The sequence below is a fragment of the Pecten maximus genome, chromosome 2, assembly GCF_902652985.1.
Source record: "Pecten maximus chromosome 2, xPecMax1.1, whole genome shotgun sequence".
Classification (NCBI taxonomy): domain Eukaryota; kingdom Metazoa; phylum Mollusca; class Bivalvia; order Pectinida; family Pectinidae; genus Pecten; species Pecten maximus.
The window spans coordinates 11,786,475-11,811,748 of record NC_047016.1 but is presented as its reverse complement, the minus strand read 5'-3'; the positions used below and the strand labels follow the sequence as shown (position 1 = coordinate 11,811,748).

Below are 25,274 nucleotides of genomic sequence, written 5' to 3'. Positions count from 1 at the left end.
AACGTTCAGTGTTTTATTATAGACACTATACTAACGTTCAGTGTTTTGTTATATACACTATACTAACGTTCAGTGTTTTGTTATATACACTATACTAACGTTCAGTGTTGTGTTATATACACTATACTAACGTTCAGTGTTTTGTTATATACACTACACTAACGTTCAGTGTTGTGCTATATACACTATACTAACGTTCAGTGTTTTATTATATACACTACACTAACGTTCAGTGTTTTGTTATATACACTACACTAACGTTCGGTGTTTTATTATATACACTACACTAACGTTCAGTGTTTTATTATATACACTACACTAACGTTCAGTGTTGTGTTATATACACTACACTAACGTTCAGTGTTGTGCTATATACACTATACTAACGTTCAGTGTTTTGCTATATACACTATACTAACGTTCAGTGTTTTGTTATATACACTATACTAACGTTCAGTGTTTTGTTATATACACTATACTAACGTTCAATGTTTTGTTTTAGACACCACACTAACGTTCAGTGTTTTGGTTATGGACACTATACTTACGTTGACAAACTGTGTTGGGGTTGACACTGATAGATCCATCACTACGACAGTGTACAGACACGACATGGGGACTCAGTTCGTGATTACCATTACAGTTAATGGAAACACAGACTCCCCACTTTACATCCAGCACTCAGGACACCATTCTGTATGACCGGGTTACATCTAATAACTATAACAAACAAGTAGTGTCAAATATACATGGTACATGTATAGCTCATTCATGGAAAATAATGAACATTCCTGATATACTTTATCTTTCACTGATGACACACATCATTCAAATTTAAATTGTATTGATGTGATTTACAAAATACGACATCTCTGCTCAATGGGTTGCAAAGACAAGACATTGAAACTGAAAGTTCCGGCCTAGAAGACACAGCATCGAGGATCAAATGAACTAGTTTTGAAGAATCCTTTCATCACTGAAGTATCTCTTTTTTATGCATTTACATAGTACATTTCATTTTACATATAACCAATTTTCCATTGTTTGTACGCAGAATGCGGCTTTCTGATTGGTCGAGTTGCGTATTGATTTGAGAAAAATAATCCCATATAAAACCAGTAAAATTGTACATTTAAATTAGAAAATTAATTTCATAAATTAATTATAAGCGTTGATGTCAATTTTTTGTTTTGATTCATAGGGTAATGAAAAAAAAATTTGTTTGCAAACTTCTGTAAGAATCCGCTACACAAGTGGTATCAATGAACGGATATTTCCCAACGCGTTGTAGAATTACACTTCTCTCGGAGTCACTCGTACCAAAGATACACAAAACAGACATTTGTTTTGAATGTCGTCAACACGTAGAAAATTGTTGCAGGATAGACAGAATACGCAGCCAGTACGTTACCATATAAAGTTTATTTCGGTGTTTCACACGGAAAGCAGAGATGATTCTACAAAGCCTCGTCATCTCAGCTTTCCCAAGTCTCGCAGCAAAATAAATCTTGTATTGTAATACTAGCCACGTATTCTCTCTTTAGGGCCTCATACAGTATGTCAATTTATTGTTTGGCAGGTTAACAACTCTCAATATCAAGCTTAAAATCTGTAATATACTCATTGCAAGACTCACTCAGTAACTTCAATGTTACATGAAACAGTCTGTATGTTCTCTTTAAGGCCAATAGATATATTACTACGTTTAATTATACTGTTCATCTAATTGCTTTAAATATTGAACAATCAACATCCTCTTGAAGGTGGTGATGCAGTAGTGATTAAAAAATCCCTGCTCACCAAGTATACATGAATATATTTCAATAGGATGCCACCGACGCCGGGGTGACTAAAGTGACCCCCTCTACTCGTTTAATAGACCGGCGTAAATGAAAACATCAGGATGGTGACTTACTTGGTGTACAGACTGTGGAGATGTCAGGTGTCCAGTAGCCGGTCTTTTGACAGCTGACCAAGGCGCCCGTGGGACCAGGTGTGAAATCGGTGGCACACGTCACTGAGCACACGCTGTTGATTGATTTGTCGCATCCGTTCATTAAAATACCATTAGGTACTTCTCTTGGACACGTTATAGCTGTAACAAGATTGGTAAGCCACGATATTAGGTAGAAAATGTATATATTCTGGACATGTCACAGCTGTAACAAGATAGTTAAACTACCATTAGGTACTTCTTTTGGACAAGTCACAGCTGTAACAAGATAGTTAAACTACCATTAGGTACTTCTTTTGGACATGTCACAGCTGTAACAAGATAGTTAAACTACCATTAGGTACTTCTTTTGGACATGTCACAGCTGTAACAAGATAGTTAAACTACCATTAGGTACTTCTTTTGGACATGTCACAGCTGTAACAAGATAGTTAAACTACCAGTAGGGATCTCTTTTGGACATGTCACAGCTGTAACAAGATTGTTAAACTACCAATATGTATATTTTCTGGACGAGTCACACAAGATCTTCTAAACATGTACAGCTGCTTTGCATTAGTGTTATCCACATCCACCACCCTTGCAATCCCTCAGCAAGATGAATAGCATTTCAAAGAAAATGTAATTACTAGTGAAATTGCCTATTTCACTCATTGCCCATCTGCTACCATCATAGGGGGAGGGTAGCCAGACAGGATGGCTCCCTGCCAATGATGTATAATTCCGAATTTGGTTGAAATGAACTAAACTCCCATTTTTGTGACTTCTCTTCTGTCCCAAAGGGTCAAATCAACTTCATTCCAGACATGATTGCTCTCCGCCAGTGATATTTCAGAACTGATTTGTTTGAAATAAGTTATTTTCTACTTCAGAGTGTTTATCGTTCTGTCCCTGGGGTCTAACCAAAGTCATTTATTTGAAAATTGATTGATTAAGTGATGTTTCAGACTATAGTTGTTTGAAATATGCTGTAAGGTTACGGAGCAGAAGAATTTTGAAAGGGAAACAAACGCCAGCCGTTCCACAGCACGCGACGCAAAACACAGGTAAAGGCAATAGATTATGTAGACATTGAAATTTACTTTTCATTCACCATAAAAACTTACGTTCACAGATAGTGTTCACGTCATATTCCCACTGACCAGTACTCAAACATGACATTGTGTCGAAAGTTACATTAGCACTCCTTCTATAGCCTTCACTACACCTCACTCTGCATTTATAGCCCTCAATGGCGAAACAATCTGCGTCAGGAACCAGGGAGCCGAAGGGGATGATTTTCGGACACTCCTTCTTGACTATAAAGAAAACAAAATAGGCAAAATAAGACAAAGGACAACCATTTACAAATTTGTCATCACGTCAACATTACAGTCACTATCATACAGGCACAAAATGAATATAAGTGCTCTCCTAGCAGATACCCCCATCATCAAACAGCGTAAAAAGTCATCTCTGCCATTGTACTTTCTCGATAAAGTAGAATGTCACTTACCTCCCTGACACGTTTTCTTATCGTCCAGGAGGAGGACGCCATCCTCACATCCACAGGAGTGAGAGGATGGGGTGGGTAAACAGAACGTACTACAGTCTCCATTGTTGTTCTGGCACACCGGGTTCACTGTAATAGAATAGATCAGATTCAATAAAACATACAGTCACATTTTCTTCATGAAGACAAAGTCATTATAAGTACATGTATATAGCTATTAAGCCATTAAGAAACTTTTAAATATCTTAATTTATATAAGAGTTTTCTCACCTTTCATAATCTGAAAACAATAGCTTCATGATCAGTATTAGCATCGTTTCTTTCGTTCCTATACTTTGTTTTCAGAACGATCTAGCGAACATTGCAGTGGACCGGGGCCGATAACCCCAAAAGATAATGATGATTCGCAGTCGCTCAAAAGAGATGGTCTCAACAGTCTGAGAACCCTATGGTTTATCAATGTCCTTGCCTCAATCTTACCTGGCAGGCGATCCCGTTTTTATCAAAGCCCTTTCCTCAATCTTACCTGGCTCGAGAACCCCTGATTTTATCAAAGCCCTATCCTCAATCTTACCTGGCTGGAGATCGCCTGGTTGTATAGTAACTGTCCCCAAAGCGCCCAGCTCTGGCATTTGGCCCATGTATGAGACCTTGTTTCCGGTTGTTTTATCAGCTTTCAGTACTCCTCTGTAAAATATATCAGATTTTTATAATTCCTGCTCCTTTTCAACCATTTAAATGGGACAGTAGTACACAAATTTCCAAAGAAGTATAATTTCAAATGCATGCAGCTTTCTGAAAAGATAACAAAGTCCGGAAAAATATAGTGTGCAGTTGTATAGTTGATCTACAAATTATACTTGATCTGTAGGAGAACTGTGAAGTTGAGAATACTTTACTGATGAGATTGAGTATGACGTTTAGACTTTTTGATATATTGGTTGAATGAGGATGATTTAAAATACTTCATTGTTATATGAGGAAAAATATTGAAATTCTTATAACACTATCGTACAATAAACACAAGTGTGGCAAGGAATTATGTAATGTTGATATTGTACTCACGGTAAATTCGTGCCGACATAGTAGAGGTAACCGCCTTGTAAAGCGATATCAGTCAGGTAGCCACTGGGCTCCATCAGGATAAGGGTCAAGCTGCCACCATCAAAATCACAGCTGTGGATGTCATCGTTATAATTGTCTACCCAGTACACTCTCTTATCTGAAATTATATATACCCGATGTCTTTATAGTTTTCAGATAGGTCGATAAAGAAAATGGTTATCTTAAGCAAGATGCTCTCCATTATTCTAAAATAATTATACACTGTCTTCGAAAAAGATCAATCTATATATAATACACTTGATTACATTCTCTCTTATTCTGCTTTGTAAGTATGGTGAGTTTTAAGCAAACAATTTAATTTGGCTGAAATATCAGTTTTGCTTGAAATAAAACTAACCAAACAGCTACATTAATAGATTGATAGTATTTAACAACCCTGTATACGTTATTTGCGTCGTGTAATAGATTTTTATGAATTGTGGCATTGGAAAACACAATACAAACTGTGCGTGGTTTTTAAATATTATTCCATCTAAACTAAATTTTAAAGTTATGGTTTAATGTAAACAACCTACTTATTGTAAGTAACCAATACTCACTTGCATAGTCCAAGGTCAAGCCGGTCGGCGCTACAACTTCGTCTGAAGCTGGCACAATTGTCGTCCTGTTTGTACCATCCATCCACACACGCTCAATGGATGAGCTGAATGATCCGTAATCCGCAAAAAACAGCAATCTGTGAAATATAGGGACATACGTTAAGGGTAAATTGTTTCTCAGAACGTTAGTATGTCAATAAACAAACTGAAAATCTAATTATCTAGAAGCTTTCTGGGACAAAGGTTTCACGATTAAAACGTTTTAAGCTACTACTCTAGAAATGTCTAAGATATTGTTTGTTGTAAAGATAAAAGAACGATATGTGTTTCTAAGAATTATACAGAAGATAATGTTGATTTATTGATACTACAGATTTTAGTAAAATTTAAACACTTGAAATGATTTACAGTCATGCTACACCTAACGATACAGATTACGTAAAACATCAGGCTATGTAGGCAAATTATGTTGGTATATTAAATCTTCTTTACCCTTCCGATGGAACCACCGCCAGACCTCTTGGGAACTCCAATCCTTCTACGAGAATCTTATGTAAGTCTTTGGATGGATGATACACGCCTATGTAACCAGTGGCAAAAAAACTGAAGGGATCGGACACGCTGTAGTACACATAGCCACTGGAGGTATCAAATGCCAGTCGTTCTGGGGTCATACCCGCTGTAGAACACAATTCATCCCATCAGTATGCTGGTATGCAAGAATCGAAATTCATATTCTTTAGATTTTCTTTTCGGGTACTTACAGTGGGAGCTAGATATGATTTACTGAAAAATGTGTGTCAGGGTAAATATATATAAAATTTCAGATTTCAAGATCTACTGCAGCCAGAATGATGACAGAAATGTTATGGTTTTACAATAAAAATCTGGCGATCAAATAAATCAGCAAACATAATCTGGGTAACTTACGGAACTGGACGATCGTTGTCCTGTTGGTACCGTTGGGAAACATGCTGAATATAGAGTCAGATGAACCATCTGTGATATAAATCTTGCCATCAGCAGGGTTGTATGCAGACCCCGTTGCGTAGAAAAATGGCTCACTTTCCAGAAGCGTGATATTGCTCCCATCAGCAAGTGATGTTTGGTAAAGTTTATTGTTGGTTATATCCGTAATAAGGAGAAAGTTTTCCATCATAGGTACTATAAAATGATAAATGTGAATATCAGTGTATTAAGTTTCAACACGCCGCCTACGAAGATGAAATGGGGATACCATTGATTCAGTAATAATTCCTTTACACAAAATTCACACGCAAAGAAATATATATATGTATTCAAACATCAATAGTTGAACTTTACTTTAGAGTGCTGTATATAAATCAACATCAGATAATCACAATGTCACGTCAAATAATACATATCCAAGGATTGCTTCCCTTAAAGTATAACATGTCAATCTTTTTGTTGGATCCATCAACCTATAATATATACAGTTAATTTTGAATATATTGTGAAGAGCGTTGTCGCGCAGGTGTTATTCATCAGTTTAAAAATCTGCACATAGTAAGTGCAAACAAGTGTAACCTCGTGTTTTGAGGGGACACCATTACATAAATCACCATATTGTGCATGAAAATTACAATTTGTTACGCTTGAATATGAGAAGGATCGCCATATGCATGGAGGTTTGGCTTGTTTTTGTTTAACGTCCTATTAACAGCCAGGGTCATTTAAGGACGTGCCAGGTTTTGGAGGTGGAGGAAAGCCGGAGTATCCGGAGAAAAACCACCGGCCTACGGTCAGTACCTGGCAACTGCCCCACGTAGGTTTTTAACTCGTAACCCAGTGGTGGAGGGCTAGTGTTAAAGTGTCGGTACACCTTAACCACTCGGCCACTGCGGCCCCCATGCATGGAGGAAGTAAAAGGAAAACCGTATGTTCCTGAAGGGTAAGTGCTTTCTGTTTCTGACTGTCGTCAGCTATGCTAGGTTAACCCAGGTAATAACATAACATTACGGAACACAGCTGATGGTTTAGATCTTAGATTTGGACCGAAATCTTGACAGGGATCCCCCAATATTTACATTCCCCAGGTGTGTTACCTATTTGGCCTTACCATCCAAATTGAAGTTTACACTTCGGTAAACGTGTAGGAATACATTGTTTACAGTGAGTGAGGTCGGTGTCCTGATTCAGGACAACGCACTTTATTCTAATTTTTACATTTTGCGGATATATTTTTGATAAAGTATGATGAAAAATCAAAGCAATATGTAAATGCTAAAAATATCTCACGGAAATGGATTAAATAGATGACGTTATTGTGGAACTATGTTCTGTTTTACTTCCAGTAGTTGACAATGTTTCCCTACAAAATGGAATCAGCTGTTTTGATTCTCATCAAGTTTCGGGCTGTTCCGACAGTGCATATAAACTCTATTGAATGTCGATTATTCAAAGTAGCGTTAATACAGCAAGAGCTGTCGTAGAACAGAATAGCACGTGCTGGAGTGAATAGTAACCCCAATAATTACACCACAGGGACCTTAATATCAAATATTAGTACCCTAGTACAACCCCACAGTCTAACCCCACAGGGACCTTAATATCAAATATTAGTACCCTAGTACAACCCCACAGACTAACCCCACAGGGACCTTAATGTCAAATATCAGTACGCTAGTACAACCATAAAGTGGTGTGTTAATGGCATATATGTACATGTATTACTGTATATATTGTCTAGTGTTTGTGTTTATAGTCTTACCTGAAATACACGTTTTGTTGTCGGTATGCAGATGTAAACCAAAACTACATTTACATATTGGTCCAGCGTCAGACGGGAGGCATATATCATCACACCCACCATTTGGAACCCTGCTGCAGACACCTGGCGGAGAAACAGAAACATGTAATACGTACATATCGTGTTCAGGAAATATTCAAACCAGTATTGTCAATCTAAGATGATTTCATTTAACAATTTTTCTCTGTTTAGATGTGTTCCTACCAAGAGCCCACATCAACAAATATTGCCATGTACCGACAACGAAAGATATAATATTCAGTCTTTCAATGGATCTTCGAGATCATTATTTTGTTCGGAAACATCGATACTTACTTAATTCCAGCTTTTGAAGTGAGATGTCGAAGACTGCCATAGCTGTGACCTGTCCAAACTCTTCGTGGTGAAGTATGGTGTCTTTGTTTGGATTGAGGTAGGAGGTTCCATACAGCAATCCGTCTGTATCGGAGATCCACAAGGCATACCTCTGATGACAAAAACAGGATATTTGAAAAGTATCCGTGATTATAAATAGTGGGAAAATCAGTGATGTCCCGTGTGGAAAAATAAGTTGTGTTCCGCGATTATAAATAAAATAAGCTTTTTATAAAACAATTTTAATTTACCTTATAAATGACTAGATCAAACGTTGTAGCATGGGTGTATAAATATACCGGATCACTTCCGTCAGGATTCACTGCTGTCAGCATGAATAAGTCCAAAAAGAAAAGTCTGTAACAACCAAATCAGGGAACATTCTCAACACATTCTACCCAAATTATTGCTAATAACTATTGTTAGTAGTGTGGAACCCGGTAATGGTTGGGAATTTAGTGGAAGTCGTCCAGGACCCATTAGCATTAATTGGGATTTTAGTGGAAGTCGTCCAGGGCTCACAGGGCAGTAATTGGGATTCTTGGACGACTTGATAAAGTAATGTGTAACGGACTATAAAAAGTATTTAGTTGAATTTATTGTAATTTGTGGTATTTTTCTAATATTCCGGAAAATTGTTATCCGGTTTCAGGAACTTGATTTATTGTAACCGCTTATTAAGGTATAGCGTTTGTCAGCGAACCGTGGACAGATGACAAGTCCCCAGTGGATTCTAGTTATAATGCTTGATTTCTACTGTCTTTTTATATACGATTAAAGTATTGATATATATATTTATAGCGAAAATACCCACGCAGACCAATTCCCGAACTTCGATTCTCACAAACCTTTAGAAATGTACACCAGGAACTAGGCGTAGTGCGCACATTGCTCAATATATGTGAGACTATAGTCATAGAACAGCAGAAAGAATACAAGAGCAGAACCACATAACAACGGGTACAAAAACAGTGGGAAAATCAAAGGAAAAGCAAAAAAGACCAGCTAAGATCAACAACACAATTAAATATCAATTGGTTATCCCGTATATCAAAGGTATATCCGAAATCATCTAGAGGATAAACTGCTGCCATGACAGATACGATCCCCACAAGACACTCCGAACCATACTAGTACATCTGAAGGATAAAACACACAAGGAAAACGTCGCAGAATGCGTTTACAACATCGGATGTAAAAACTGTGACGCATCGTACATTGGAGAGCCGGGAAGACGTTTTGGGGTCCGCCTTGAGGAATACCAGAGAGATACGGAATCCCCGGCAGGAAAGAAATTTACCCGATCAGAAAGAAAGCGGTTGGAGTCCCAAATCAATATATCGGCTGTTATACAGACCACACAACACAGAAAAACCACATAAACAACCGGGAGAAATCCACAATACATGTATATGACAGAGAGAAATCTGTTGAAGTGTCAGATAAAAGAAGCCAATCGGATACGCCTAAGAGGGCCAGTACTAAATCGAGATGAGGGGGCACAAACTCTTGCACGCATATTACCAGGTATAAGGCAAAACGTTGCAGAACCGAGCCTTTTCGGTCCAATTACAATACTACAGCATAGTATTGTAACACAACAATATTGCCGAAATCGACATCGATTTTCGAATTCCGAAGACCACTAGTACTCAATTTACACCTTTGTGTACAAATGCTGTTCTGGTCATTTGTCTGATGAAGCTGACAGCTTACATACCGTACTAGTCATCGAAACGTCACGTATAAACATTCATTGGTTGTGTAACAAAATCCTTACATAAACCATACTTTTCATTCTGTAGAAAATGTTAAGAAATGATATTCTCTAAACAAAACATCAGGGTATCAATTTACCGAAACCAAACGAGAATATTCTAAACAAAGCAAGCAGATACTTTTAAGATTGATGGAACAATTACAAGGATTTAATTGGTTTGGTTTGGTTTGGTTTATTTTGTTTTACGTCCTATTACGTCTTTTACGTTACTCTTTGATGTTCTATTGATATCACAAAGTTTACATAATCTATTCGTACATATGTATATTTTAACATTTTTAACCTACTTTTTTATCATAATGATGTAAATATACAACACGAATGCTTTTAAAAAGGACAAATTTTATCTGATTTTAACTTTAGAAATGCGATAGTTATATTTTGGCCCTAAATGACCCTAGTTGTCGATTGGGCCGTAAAACATGAACAAACAAACAAACAAACAAACATACGTCCTATTAACAGCCAGGGTCATTTAAGGACGTGCCAGGTTTTGGAGGCGGAGGAAAGCCGGAGAACACGGAGCCTGGCAACTGCCCCACGCAAGTTTCGAACTCGCAACCCAGAGGTGGAGGGCTAGTGATAAAGTGTCGGTGCGCTCTTACCACTCGGCCACCGCGGCCTCTTACAGTGACAGAGTAGGGAGAATTCGAGTACAAACGAAGGAGGAGGTCTAAAGTTAGTAGACATAGAATACTTCATAAAGGCAGTGAAGCTATCCTGGTTTTAAACTATTAAGATAGGTATGTAAAACATTGTTTACGTATCATATGGTGTTCAGTCCATGTTTATTATCAGTAGAATCAGTGAAAGTGGAGACGTGAAGCTTACCTTCCGGTGGCCGGATCTGCGTACATAGCTGTTGGATAGAAGGTATCATCAGGTCGTACAATAACATTAGAGGTCATTCCGTCCAAACTTCCAGCATGCACAGAGACAGACCCATCTGTAGACTCTGCCATCCAAAACAGGGTTCTAAAACATCATCATCATCATCATCATCATCATCATCAATGGATACCAGATTAAAAGAGTATACATGATAGAAACATTGAAAATTTGGTATGACAGTAACAAAGTTCTGTCTTTTGAAAGCGAAATAGAATACAACCTTCCATTTAAAGAAAAGTGTGCCATTCCCATAAATTAGTCAAGGGAAGTGTATACTTACTTGTTAGTCAAGGGAAGTGTATACTTACTTGTTAGTCAAGGGAAGTGTATACTTACTTGTTAGTCAAGGGAAGTGTATACTTACTTGTTAGTCAAGGGAAGTGTATACTTACTTGTTAGTCAAGGGAAGTGTATACTTACTTGTTAGTCAAGGGAAGTGTATACTTACTTGTTATGTGGACTAATTGCTATAGGACCAAGGCCTGTGATTCCGGAATATAAAACCGCACTTGCTTTGTCATTTATGTTAACTACTCGTATACGTCCAGTGTCTGCCTCGGCCCAGAAGAGGTTTTTATCGATCCAATCGTATACAAGTCCTGTTAAAGTACATTAGTCACATCAACAGCTATTACTGACATAAACAAAATCTACACTTTTCAGATATGATGGAAGTGTCCATTTGACCTTTTGAGTAATTTCTAGTACAGTTTTTTTATTTTTTCTATATTCATTTTTTATTATTTCTGCTGTTGATGTTGTTTAAGGTGAAAATGAAAGTCCTTCCAAGTAACAACCTATATTTACCTGTCACATTGCCAGCGGAAGCAATAACGGTTGTCGTTCCAGTGATAATATCATGTGCAGTGATATCGCCATCAGCTTTGTCGTAGTAAAACACTGTATTCGTTCTAGCATCCGCCGCCAGGTGGAGTACATTGGTGAAGTTTGCGGTGATACAGATAGGGGCGAGATTGCCTCCAGACATAATTCTGACCTCGGACATACAGATGTGGGTACCGTTACTGAACAGGACACCTGCTGGATGCAGGTAATGATCCTCTGGAAAAAATCAGTAGAAAGCTTATAACATCAACACAGGAGAGCAACTGTTCAGTGTATGTCGGTGATAAATACGCATGTTTTGTTGTCACTGTTCAGTGTTTACCTGTAATGTTTTGTTGTCATTGTTCAGTGTTTACCTGTACATGTCTTGTTGTCACTGTTCAGTGTTTACCTGTACATGTTTTGTTGTCATTGTTCAGTGTTTACCTGTATTGTTTTGTTGTCATTGTTCAGTGTTTACCTGTACATGTCTTGTTGTCACTGTTCAGTGTTTACCTGTACATGTTTTGTTGTCATTGTTCAGTGTTTACCTGTATTGTTTTGTTGTCATTGTTCAGTATTTACCTGTACATGTTTTGTTGTCGTTGTTCACTGTTTACCTGTACATGTTTTGTTGTCACTGTTCAGTGTTTACCTGTAATGTTTTGTTGTCATTGTTCAGTGTTTACCTGTATTGTTTTGTTGTCATTGTTCAGTGTTTACCTGTACATGTTTTGTTGTCACTGTTCAGTGTTTACCTGTACATGTTTTGTTGTCACTGTTCAGTGTTTACCGATTGTTTCATTGTTCAGTATTACCTGTACAGTGTTGTTTTGTCAGTGTACATGTTTTGTTGTCGTTCACTGTTTACCTGTACATGTTTTGTTTTCGTTGTTCAGTGTTTACCTGTACATGTTTTGTTTTCGTTCACTGTTTACCTGTACATGTTTTGTTGTCATTGTTCAGTGTTTACCTGTACATGTCTTGTTGTCGTTGTTCAGTGTTTACCTGTTCATGTTTTGTTGTCGTTCACTGTTTACCTGTACATGTCTTGTTGTCACTGTTCAGTGTGTATCCCTCCTTACAGAGACATACATGTCCGTTGGTACCATTGGCTGCACATATGTGTTGACATCCCTTGTCCTTACAGCCATCTAAAAATGTATAAATGACAGGTGAAGTAAGTTCTCTATAAACTATTATTATGCTTTTAGATCTGATACAGGTGTGTGATCAGATCAAAATGCGTCCACTTGGCACCCGGTTCGATTAATATATGGTAGTCATTTACGTATAATAAATTTATTACATCAATTGATTCACAGCCTTTAGATGAAAACTAAGCTCAGAACGAAAGGTTTTGCGGAAGTTTGTAATTACTTATGTTGGTACGATTAAACTAATACCTCATTCTTGTAAATTGTGTACAGTTAAGTACATGTACACTGATATGACTGTTTCTATAGTTACCTGTCTGATATGGTACTAAGCGTACAGTTTGGTAAAGTGATATAAATGGTCACCATAGTTACCTGTCTGATCTGTAACTAAGTGCACAGTTTATTAAAGATATATAAATGGTCACCATAGTTACCTGTCTGATCTGTAACTAAGTGTACAGTTTATTTAAGATATATAAATGGTCACCATAGTTACCTGTCTGATCTGTAACTAAGAATGACTTGTCGTAATATGACGTGGCAACAGGACTGTGGAACCAGTACGACAGGAAGAGGCTGATCGATCCATCAATTTTTGTAAAGCAGACGACAAAGTAACTCTGAGGCTCAGCAACGCAGACATCGTCCTGGTTAAAAAGGTAAATACATTAAATTAGGTTGTGACAACACATTAAATAAAACAAATATTATTTTGGTCAAATACATTTGATCTGAAGACATCAAATAGAGTCGATTGTCTCCCATTGTACATCACGTTTCGTGGGTAAGATACAATATTTGTATGTTTGTTTGTTTGTTTGTTTGTTTATGTTTTACGGCCCATCGACAACTAGGGTCATTTAGGGCCAAACAATACACTAACATTTTTTTTATTTTTAACGTTAAAATCAGATAAAATTTGTCATTTTTAAAAGCATTCGTATTGTATATTTAGATCATTATGATAAAAAAGTTGGTTCAAAATGGTAATATATATATATGTACGAATAGATTATGTGAACTTTGTGATATAAATAGAACGTTAAAGAGAGTAACGTCAAAGACATCAAAGTCTATAAAATAGATCGATTTCTTTCAAGTAGCTAAATATTGTTTTCGAATCCACGGAACTGAAAAGGGTTTTCATATCCGGGACTCGAAAGTATTTATCACGAATGTGCTTGAAATCGGAACATTCTATTAAAAAATGCTCCACTGTGAATTGAGCATCACATGCATAACACACCGGTGGATCCTCTCATGTCAAAAGGAACGAATGAGTAGGATATGTGTGCCCGGTACGGAGCTGAGAGAGGGCTATTTCCTCTCTACGATCCTTCCGACTTGGTGTTGATGTTTTAAGTTTCGGTTGTACTTTAAAAATTTTGTTGCTCGTCTCGAGAGACCAGCGTTGCTGCCATTTACTCTGAATGGCAGAACTAATTACAGGTTTGAAATCTGTATATGGTATTTTGATATTCGTTTGTTGCAGATTTAGAGCATGTTTTGCTTGGCGGTCAACAAGTTCGTTGCTTTAATTCCGACATGGCTCGGAATCCAAAGTAATGTTATTTTGCATTTTTTTAAGATACGAGATATTCGTAAAACAAGGTTTTGTATGAGTATATTCTTTGGATCTCGTAATTGTAAATTCTGAAGGACAGATAGAGAGTCGGAACAAATGATTGCCTTTCTTAATGCGTTGTTGTTCGATATGGTCGAGGGCCAAATCGATGGCACATGCTTCCGCAGAGAAAATAGAGGCACCATCTGGTAAGCGGATTGAAGAGCAATGGTGATCGGTGTAGCATGCTGCGGAGACCTTTTCTCCATCTTTTGAGCCATCAGTGTAGATCTGAACGTGATCGGGGAAATCTTTGATGCATTCCCGAAAGGAGGATTTATGTTCTTCGGGTAATGCACTCGATGTTGCGCTCTCATGTAGAGTAAGGTTAATATCTGGTGTTTCTACAAGCCATGTCGGTACATCCGATACAGTGTATTCGCCTATGTTGTCTAAGCGTATGTTAAGTTCATGAAGAAAATTCGAAATTCTAATACTAAATGTTGGTAAGAGTTTTTGGTTTTGAGTGAATATGTTTCAGAATTGCGGATTGACAACAAGATCAAAAGCCGGGTTTTTTCGGGTTGGATTTCAATTGGGCGGCATATTGAAGAGCAAGTTTTTTCCTTCGATCATTTAAAGATAGTTCATTTGCCTCTACATAAAGGCTCTGCACTGGTGTTGTTCGGAAAGCACCAAGTGCTAGACGTAATCCTTAATTATGGATAGGATCCAACATTTGCAGGTAAGAATTCCGTGCCGATCCATAAACGATGGACCCATAGTCGAGTTTTGATCGAATAAGTGCCCTATAAAGGCACAAGAGCATTTCACGGTCTGCACCCCAGTCAGTATGGGCTAGTACGCGTAAAATATTCATTGCCTTTGAACACTTATCCTTTAGGTGTTTAATATAAAAGGTAAATACATTAAATTAGGTTGTGACAACACATTAAATAAAACAAATATTATTTTGGTCAAATACATTTGTCTCCCATTGTACATCACGTTTCGTGGGTAGGATACAATATTTGTATATTAAAGAATCACAGGAATCACCAGGCTAACCTTTGATGTCCTGTTCTAATGATCTTATGCTCAATACCAAAATGTCTCGTTTTTAAGGGTTTCCGCAATTATAGTTTACTGATTTCTGCTGTTCATTGGGAGTTTTTTTTTCATGAAATGGTTATCAAATGAAATCAAAGATGCAACAGAGCAAGCATTTTAATCTACCTTTACTGCATGTAAACAAAACAGTAGAATAGAATGCACCGTTTTAATACAGGTTTTTACAACACTAGCAATTTCTGATTTTTTCATTGATGAATACATGAAACAAGATTAAAACCAGAAATATCAAATCTTGCCCTAAACACTTAGCAAGAAAATAAGAATATTCTATATCGAAGAAAACTAAATATGTCGTTACCTTAGTGATTGCCATTGACATTATGTTATATCCCGTCAGTTTCCTGATGACTCGGCGGTCGTTACCAAAATATGTCATCGACTCCATGAGCATTCGTTCGGCGTCCAATACATAAAGGAGTTTCTCGGTGGGGTCTGCGACCAGGCTGGACACAAGCCCGAGAGTCCGGTGAGTGATCACTTGTTTAGAGTCCCCAGACAAAGTAGCCGATGTTATGCGGCCACTGCTGGACAGCATATCAAAATAAAACATTTTCCTGTGGAACAAATAATAAATATCAGTTTATGAAGTACACACAATGGCGTATAGTGGTATCGAAGACAAAACAGTAGCCTTTTACATAAAAAACAATTGTCTGGAATCTATACTGTAGTTGAGAGATAAACTGTATGTCCGTTCTAAACGAATACAATACATTGATACATTAAAAGACTATTTTATACATCGCAATCTCTAGGCTATGAGTGTTCAGTTTGTCGAATGGATCCCCTCCTGTGTGAGGGCAGCTCAATGTGTGTTCTTCTATTTTTCCTTGAGCAATAAAGTTATTTGAATTTTACAATACAAAAAAAGTTGATATAGAAGGAATGTGTATGTTTAGTAAACTATTGGAAAACTGCTTTCACTTAACGGGGTATGCCACACTCATAAAGTGCTATCTCCCGAGAAAAAGTACAGCAGATACATTTGCCTGTGACGACAGAACAACGCGATAAAAATTGTGATAAAAAGGAAAACAATAGCAATGTTATTTTCTTCATCAATTTAATATTCATAATATTCTATCAATGCACGAGGGTAGGCATCTAAATGTGGGCTCCCACCCTCCGTGGAGTCACTTCCCATAGGTGTTTCAGTGGGATCTACCCACCCTATCCGTGGAGTCACTTCCCATGAGTGTTTCAGTGTGGTTCACACATTTTAACAGAGGAGACAAATAAGAAAATGTGTCAGTGTGGCTTACATTTGTACCAACTAAAAACTCCTATTCGTGTCATCAATACCACCTATCATGTTTGCTAGCTGATATCTTAATGTGATCTGCTTAATTTTCCAGGGGAGACAATTCATTCATTGCCGTAGTTAACTGTTATATTTATCCACTTAACCAGGATACGCAATCCCTGTAGATGTCTCAATGTGATCTTCCCGCTTTACAATGGGATAATGCCTCGGCTTGATATTTCCACTTTGCAAAGGGAGACAATTTATATAAGCATCTTTCTGAGACAAGGGGAGATAAATCACGTTGGTATTCCAATGTAATTATACTTGGTAACGAAGTGTACTTACGCCTCTGTCGCGTCGACTGCTATTGCTGAAGGATATGAAAGACCGTTGACGATCACTGCGTACATGGTAGAGTCGTTTGTGTTTGCTGGTTGTAAACAGACCCATCCGTGATGAGCGTCTACCCAGTACAAATTTTTCCTTATCCAATCAAAAGCGATGCTCATGGAGGTTTCGGATATCCCAGCATGGACACTTGTGACAGTGCGATTTGGGTTCGAAAACTGGAGATCGAAGTTATCCATTCTATAGATGCTTCGTGTGTCCTTCTCTAGATAGTACAGCGTCTCGTCAAAAGGGTCATTGACCAATGACGTCATGTCTGTGGCGTCAGTATCGTGTTGTAATTGGAAAGAGTTTGGTTCAGCGGTGATAGATGTTTCTATGTCATTATTAATGTCTGCTGGAGTTCCTGGGATAGCCTCTAGAAAGCCGGGATCAAAGAAGTCTCCGGATCGTGAAATCAACATGCCTATATCTGGAATGTAAACAAACTGTCAATTAGCGTGAGTATATGTTATTATAGGATCGTATAGACCAACATACTTGTAATACTAAAACAAATAAACTGTTTGAAGTGAAATGTCATGCGAATAGTCCTAAGAATAAAACCTTTATGATATAAACCCCAGCTTGAGCTTTGGCGTTTCAGGTAAATTATAAGAAACGGCTACATTTGTGGTGAAGCAAAGATAAAGGCTGCATCGTAATAGTTTTCAGACCAATGACAATCTTTATCTGGTAACTTTTAAGCATTGGATCATTTTTTGGACGAACATTAGCTTTTTGGTGGGTAACACAATCTTAAATTAGCACCAGAATTAAGTTTTAATGGACAACAAAATCTGACAACACCATCAGGTTTACGTTTTGGTGGGTAACAAAATTTGACATCACCTTAAAGTTCATGTTTGGTTTAAACATATTTTATTTGCCTTTGATTGGTTCATAACGACAAATAGGATTGGGGCATGTTCATGTTCATTAGTTCATGTTTTGGTGGGTAACAAAATCTGACAACAGCACCAAGTTTACGTTTTGATGGGTAACAAAATCTGACAACAGCACCAAGTTTACGTTTTGATGGGTAACAAAATCTGACAACAGCACCAAGTTTACGTTTTGATGGGTAACAAAATCTGACAACAGCACCAAGTTTACGTTTTGGTGGGTAACAAAATCTGACAACAGCATCAAGTTTACGTTTTGGTGGGTAACAAAATCTGACAACAGCACCAAGTTTACGTTTTGGTGGGTAACAAAATCTGACAACAGCACCAAGTTTACGTTTTGGTGGGTAACAAAATCTGACAACAGCACCAAGTTTACGTTTTGATGGGTAACAAAATCTGACAACAGCACCAAGTTTACGTTTTGATGGGTAACAAAATCTGTCAACAGCACCAAGTTTACGTTTTGATGGGTAACAAAATCTGACAACAGCACCAAGTTTACGTTTTGATGGGTAACAAAATCTGACAACAGCACCAAGTTTACGTTTTGGTGGGTAACAAAATCTGACACTACGGTATACCATCATGTTTATATTCTAGTGGTAAAAAAATCTGACACTACCATCATGTTTATATTCTAGTGGTAACAAAATCTGACAACACTATCATGTGGCTGATCGGGGCTGTCTTCTGCCTTCCAGAACCTCATTCTTCCAGTAAGTCCGACACCACACCCCCAGAGAGTCCATCGTTAATGCGTATTCTAATGTACCACGAGTAGCAGGGGACCTAGATTACATACCCCAATGCCATCCGCTACAGGCAGTCGGCGTACATTATTTGTATGCAGTGTCAGGTATATAATATAACCTCTCTTCCTATTGATATTAAAGCGCTATATTGGGTTACTTAAATGTATTCTGGATCATCAAATACAAATCTTACCTATCTATATGTTAATCTCTCATGTCCTTACATGCCATATAGTCCTAGCTCATTTTATTTAAAAGTGAAAGCCAATCTCTTATCAGTTCATTAACATGCACATCTCGATTCAAACTAAAACTGAATATAGTATCCCCCCCCCCCCCCCCCCCCCCCCCCCCATACCTTTTCACGTCCGAACGGGATGTCGAACCCCGGCCGAAAGTGAAGAGCAAGACGGGTAAATAGAAGCCTAGTATAAGACTCACTACTCCACACGGTGGTGATCAGTATACACAGTACACTTTACATGTCCTTTCATATGTAATTAGTAGGTTATGTAGATAGGATTAAGGCGCCATTGACGATATGTTGAGATATTGTTGAGAGGAACTTCGAAAGAAAATAACACATACAAACAGGTATGTTGTCCTTGAGCGCAGAATTCAATCCTCCCATTTAACGATGCATGCAGAAGACTGCGGGTTTTGAAATAAAATACTTTTTGAAAAAGCAGAGGAATTTGTTTTAAAGATATAAAATTTCATTTGCATTTTATTTTTTTGTAGCTTGACCCGCGTGAGCTCAATTACGTGTAAACCATTTATAACCCAGTATGATTTAAGATAATTACTCGTGTAATTTATTATAATATTCTAAACACCATTCAGTACATATCGTCAAATAACACGAAGGTATATCTGACATCAGAATCGAAGAACAATTTTCAACGAAGTAACTCCAATGAGGTATATAACATTTTTTTTTTTTATTTGGTTATTATTGTATGACTAACCATCACGCGTATTAAGTCTACAACACGTGACAATATCCAACAGACTACCAGAAGATGCAGAACTCTTAAGATTCATGCGAAACTCACTTGGTTCTCGTTGTTTTTCACTTTAGGTGATATTTGGGAAAATGAAAAACGATCTTCAGTCACGATGACAAACATGAATCTCCCTTTCTCCTACCTATTACACTTGAAATGCAATTTGACTCTTGAGCGGGCCATCACCTTGGACGCTATGACAACTTAATTAATCGGTATCATAAGTTACCCATAACGAATAACAGACAGCTGGAATGAGAGACGTAACTTTAATTCGGCAGATGTTGTATGATGGCACCACGTAAAACGCAGAACGCAGAAATATGTCTTAGCTTTGCCAAAACTCGGACAAAGTGTAAACATGCTACACTTGGGTGAGTGGTTAAGATTTCATCGATATTGAACGTCGGTGACAGGTAGACCTGATCAGAGATAGTCACTTTATGGGCGACTTTATGGAATAGGCAAATAGTTTTGTAAAGGTGTTACAGTAAGTAAATATCTTTGTACATTGAGAGGCAGCATTAGCGATATGAATTTTAAGCAGCCATTTCCAAAAGATGTGCTGAAAGCACATGACACAAAAAAAGAAAAAAAAGAAACACGCCATCACCGTACTAGGTACGGACCGACATCTTATTTATTAAATGTGTACGAACACGTGCTGTACCCGACCTTCACATATCTCTTTCGTTAGACCAAAATAATGCAGAAATACGTGTACTCGAAATGTTTAAAAATTGATACAAAGAGGACAAAACCTCCACAAAAAGGCGTCACAATACCAAATGTTTTGTAAAACCGAGGCTTCACCAAGAGCTCTCGCCATTTTGATCACACTAAAATTCTGATGGCACGTTTTCAACATGAGAACCGGAGTAGTGGCAACGGACCACCTGGTGTCGGTCATTGTCCATAGCAACGGGTGTATTGATATAATGGTAAACATCTAGAAATGGAATCGACAGGTTTGAAGTAACCCCACTTGTCATACAGCATGGCGGTTACCTGTTCCTGTTTTACAAGTCTGGTTTACTTCAGTTGGACGATGAGCTTGATCTGTAAGTTAAGGGCGGAGTGTTAGATCCCATTTTTACCACGACGCCACACCCAAATCGTACACTGACAAAACATCTTTCTAATGTCTCAAATTTGTCAAATACATAAGAAAAACGACCCTTACATGTTCAAGGCTTCCCAAATAAACGCGATTTTATAAGGTAAATAACCACACTGGAAGTCAACAAATGGTCGTTTTAAATCTGGACATTCCACCTGGACATGGGGTGATTTGATACCGACATTAACCTATAAACTCGTCGGTAGTGGTACTGGGGGGTCACGTTTCACGCGGGTGGATATCGTCTATACAAAATACCCAGGTACTGTAACTTGTTATTTTGTACGGTGTCAACATCTCTCTTCGTCTGATCAATTACCATGCAGACAAAATGGATCTGAGATGGGGCCGTGTTTAATATACACAGAAAATATTTTAAACTGTTTGTCCCAGACGATCACAGTACGCCTGCTACAAGGTGTATAAGTCTAGAACTTTTCCATCAGATCGTCAGTGAATGCTGCTCCTTACGATATTTAATGAATCGTTTGTACATGTAATCGTGTAATGCTCAGTTTGTGTATCTATATACAGTACAGTACAGGTAAACTTTTTGTTAGAATCATGAGATGTCAATTACCTATAACATCATAGCTAACGGGTCATGAAAAAGTTCGATACATCGAAAACTTCGATTTATAAAAATTCGAATCATACATAGGTTCGTTAGTAGCGTTATATAGTGAGGAAATTCGGGCCCAAGCAAAAAGTTCGATAGAGCGAGAAATTCGAATCAACGAAGTTCGAATCATCGAGGTTTGACTGTATACAATATGATGAGTAAACAGCGAGAATTCAGTCATGTGACACGGCGTAGAACTACATCAGTGACTCGTACTTGTTTACCGGGTATATTTAGGTCAGATTAAATAAGCATGCTTACTTAGATCTGCGCACTTTAATAGAGCTGTCATTTAACCTAACTACATTGTAACTGTCTAACCTGATATAGAAATTCTAGACAGGCATGTTGTGCCTCTTTATCTTTTTAATAGTTACTTTACTGAACTGAATGATGTACATGTGAAGTTTGACTGTACAGTTGTGTTAAGTAACAACTTGTTGTATATGACAGTTTGGTTGGGTAGTCATTTTGTACAGTTTGTACAGTTTGCTTCTATGCAGTATCTACCGCAGCGTGTTTCTGTTTTATCGAATGTACTGGCAATACTTAATGTTGAACAAACATCTTCTTTGTGAGGGTAAATATTTCAAAATAAACATCATTACAATTTTCTTTTCGCTTGGACGAGTTCATGAGACTAAAAGTCATTGTAACCGTCCCCAGAACATATTAAAGTGTTAATTGTACTTGGTCACGTCATCCTTATCATGGTATTATTGGACAAAGAAGTGTGTTAAACATTAAGGATTATTCTACTTCCTTACACGGCAGGGGTGAGTACCATTGGTACGCTTACCCACGGGTATATCTGTCGTCATACTCGGCCTAGCACAAGAGGAGACACCAGATCCTAAATATGATTGCAAGCATGTAGGTGTTCGTTCTCCTGGGGTGCAAAGTTTAAGTTCAGTCTTTTTAAGGTTTTACCTTTTTTTTACATATTATAATGTATAATGCACATAAAAGGTCTAACCCACTGAGGTGTGAGACAGTATACGAAGATACAAAGGTAGCATAGTATTACAACATGAGTTGAACCTTGTCCAGACAGACACCCAAACAAACAGGACATCGTCCTTGTCCACACACCCAAACAAACAGGTCACCGTCCTTGTCCACACACCGAAACAATCAAAACCTTATCAAGACACCCCAACAATCAGGTATTAACCTTGTCCACCTAAATAATTAAGTCTTAACCTTATCAAGACACCCAAACAATCAGGTCTTAACCTTGTCCAGACACCTAAACAATCAGGTCTTAACCTCATCCAGACACCCAAACTATCAGGTATTAACCTTATCCAAACACCCAAATAAACAGGTCATCGTCCTTGTCCACACACCGAAACAATCAGCACTTTAACCTTGCTCACACACCGAAACAATCAGAACCGTGTCCAGACACCCAAACAAATCAGGATTCCATCCTTATCCAGACACCAAAACAATCAGGTCTTAACCGTGCCCAAATACCCAAGCATTCCGGTCTTTACCTTATCCAGACACCAAACGATCAGGTCTTCAACCGTGCCCAAACACCCAAGCATTCCGGTCTTTACCTTATCCAGACACCAAAACAATCAGGTCTTAACCGTGCCCAAACACCCAAGCATTCCGGTCTTTACCTTATCCAGATGTGACGTGTAAGGGGTTCGTTACCAAGTCACGTCTTGGGATTCGAGATATTTACTACATATTACCCTAAGTACAATATATACATATATGTGTTCTGCTATAAGAGCGTAACGCCGCCCGGGCGTAAAAACAATGAGTATGATTGTATCCAGTGGTTGTCTGACCACTACGTAATTATCTATACTACTAACAACAGCGATTCTGAATGCCGCTACCGCGTTACTAGTAAAACCGCTGCAATACGCACTCTGCTAGAGCCTGTGTATATGTTAACCACGCATACAGCACCAGTCCGTCAGACCGCCGTTCTCACTGCTGTTTGCAGCGAGCTCCTGTATGCGCACATATATACACAACAACCCGGCCGCTAGCTATACGTCGGTCAGCCTCCCAGAGTTACCTGTACACCGACCTGCCAACAGTCAACTGTCAGGCTCCCTATCACCGCTGTGATAATATAAGTACAGTACCGTAACCCTGTCAATCCGCTAACCCCACAGTGTGTTAGTATTCCAGCCTTATTCAGGCCCACACTGTTTCCTATGTATATGGTAATGCTATGCAATTCTATAGTATAACGTTACTAGTGTTCCCTGATCTTCACTCGTCGAAATCAGAATCAGAATGAAACCCGAGCAGCCCAGCTCACCTGTATTTATACTAACGAAAGTACCACGTGATTACAGATATCTATGTCTTTTACATGTTTTACTGGGACGTAACGTTGAAGCTTCTGCCCGACGAGGTCTAGTTTCGTTTTCTATTTCCCGCCAAAAGTCCTACTTTCGCTTTCCGTTACACAGACACCAAAACAATCAGGTCTTCAACCGTGTCCAGTGTCTGTTCAACTGAATCGCCATTTAATACACAACTGTCTCTAGATAAATCCCATATGTTACGATTCATATATTAATTCTGAAGTGAGAATTATATATGTCTAAAGTAATATGACGAACATATACTTGTGCTGTACATGTGTATACGTGTGTGTAAACGCAATACATCTAGGTATACAGGTATATAGGTGAGACGAGTGATCCGGTCCAGCGGTTCATGATCAACAAAGATCCGTCGCCTGTTCCGTCAGACCTACCTGTTCAATGGCCCTTTGATTGCCAGCTATACAACGCTTCTAGTGTTCGAACAAACCAGCAAGACCAACTACCAGGACCATATTCTCGGTAAAATACAAAAAGAATGCAATGCCTATATATAGCGTGTCTACCAGGATTGATTTGTCATAAACGTCCGAATGATAAAAACATATCTTATCGACCTATCAATGATATATTTGTTTTAAAACTTACCATACCAGACCGACACTCATTCTCTTTATCGTCCATAACAAGCACACCTTTCAACACTTGAAGATATGTTTCAAAGTCCACGCTCTTAGGTTGGTATTGATGGATTTTTACACTTCAAAAGGAATTTGAAATTGAATTTGATAATAATCAACATAATCATGGCGTATCTACCTCGCACATCATCAGAAGCAATCATCACTGTAATACGACTGTTCTAAGAATTCTGACCTCATAGAAGTTTCAATACAGCAAAAACAGTTACAAATACAAGTGAACAAATGTACGCATTGAACGGGATTTCCTCGCATTTGTACTGATACATGTATATGAGCAACTCGAGTCATGTTCATTTTAAAGTCATAGATATAGCTGATTTGGGATCATACCCGCGTGAATGTCAGATATAACCAATTTGGGATCATACCGGCGTGAATGTCAAATATAACCAATTTGGGATCATACCCGCGTGAATGTCAGATATAACCAATTTGGGATCATACCCGCGTGAATGTCAGATATAACCAATTTGGGATCATACCCGCGTGAATGTCAGATATAACCAATTTGGGATCATACCCGCGTGAATGTCAGATATAACCAATTTGGGATCATACCGGCGTGAATGTGAGATATAACTAATTTGGGATCATACCGGCGTGAATGTCAGATATAACTGATTTGGGATCATACCCGCGT

The 25,274-nt window shown here is 38.1% G+C and overlaps 1 protein-coding gene across 1 annotated transcript in view; it reads right to left on the bottom strand.

Moving 5' to 3' along the window:
- LOC117317701 (low-density lipoprotein receptor-related protein 4-like) overlaps nt 1–25,274 on the bottom strand; it is a 39,221-nt gene that overhangs the window by 1,672 nt on the left and 12,275 nt on the right. The window contains exons 2-20 of the mRNA XM_033872581.1: nt 17,180–17,654; nt 15,887–16,142; nt 13,387–13,537; nt 12,771–12,884; nt 11,713–11,967; nt 11,354–11,504; nt 10,846–10,989; nt 8,486–8,591; nt 8,196–8,346; nt 7,842–7,964; nt 6,041–6,274; nt 5,603–5,789; nt 5,111–5,247; nt 4,512–4,668; nt 4,021–4,133; nt 3,450–3,575; nt 3,061–3,252; nt 1,916–2,095; nt 549–720 (exon numbers count right to left, since the gene is read on the bottom strand). Of these exons, the coding sequence (XP_033728472.1) occupies nt 644–720; nt 1,916–2,095; nt 3,061–3,252; nt 3,450–3,575; nt 4,021–4,133; nt 4,512–4,668; nt 5,111–5,247; nt 5,603–5,789; nt 6,041–6,274; nt 7,842–7,964; nt 8,196–8,346; nt 8,486–8,591; nt 10,846–10,989; nt 11,354–11,504; nt 11,713–11,967; nt 12,771–12,884; nt 13,387–13,537; nt 15,887–16,142; nt 17,180–17,654 (3,329 nt within the window). The 3' untranslated portion in view covers nt 549–643. The remainder of the gene's footprint in view (nt 1–548; nt 721–1,915; nt 2,096–3,060; nt 3,253–3,449; nt 3,576–4,020; nt 4,134–4,511; nt 4,669–5,110; nt 5,248–5,602; nt 5,790–6,040; nt 6,275–7,841; nt 7,965–8,195; nt 8,347–8,485; nt 8,592–10,845; nt 10,990–11,353; nt 11,505–11,712; nt 11,968–12,770; nt 12,885–13,386; nt 13,538–15,886; nt 16,143–17,179; nt 17,655–25,274) is intronic.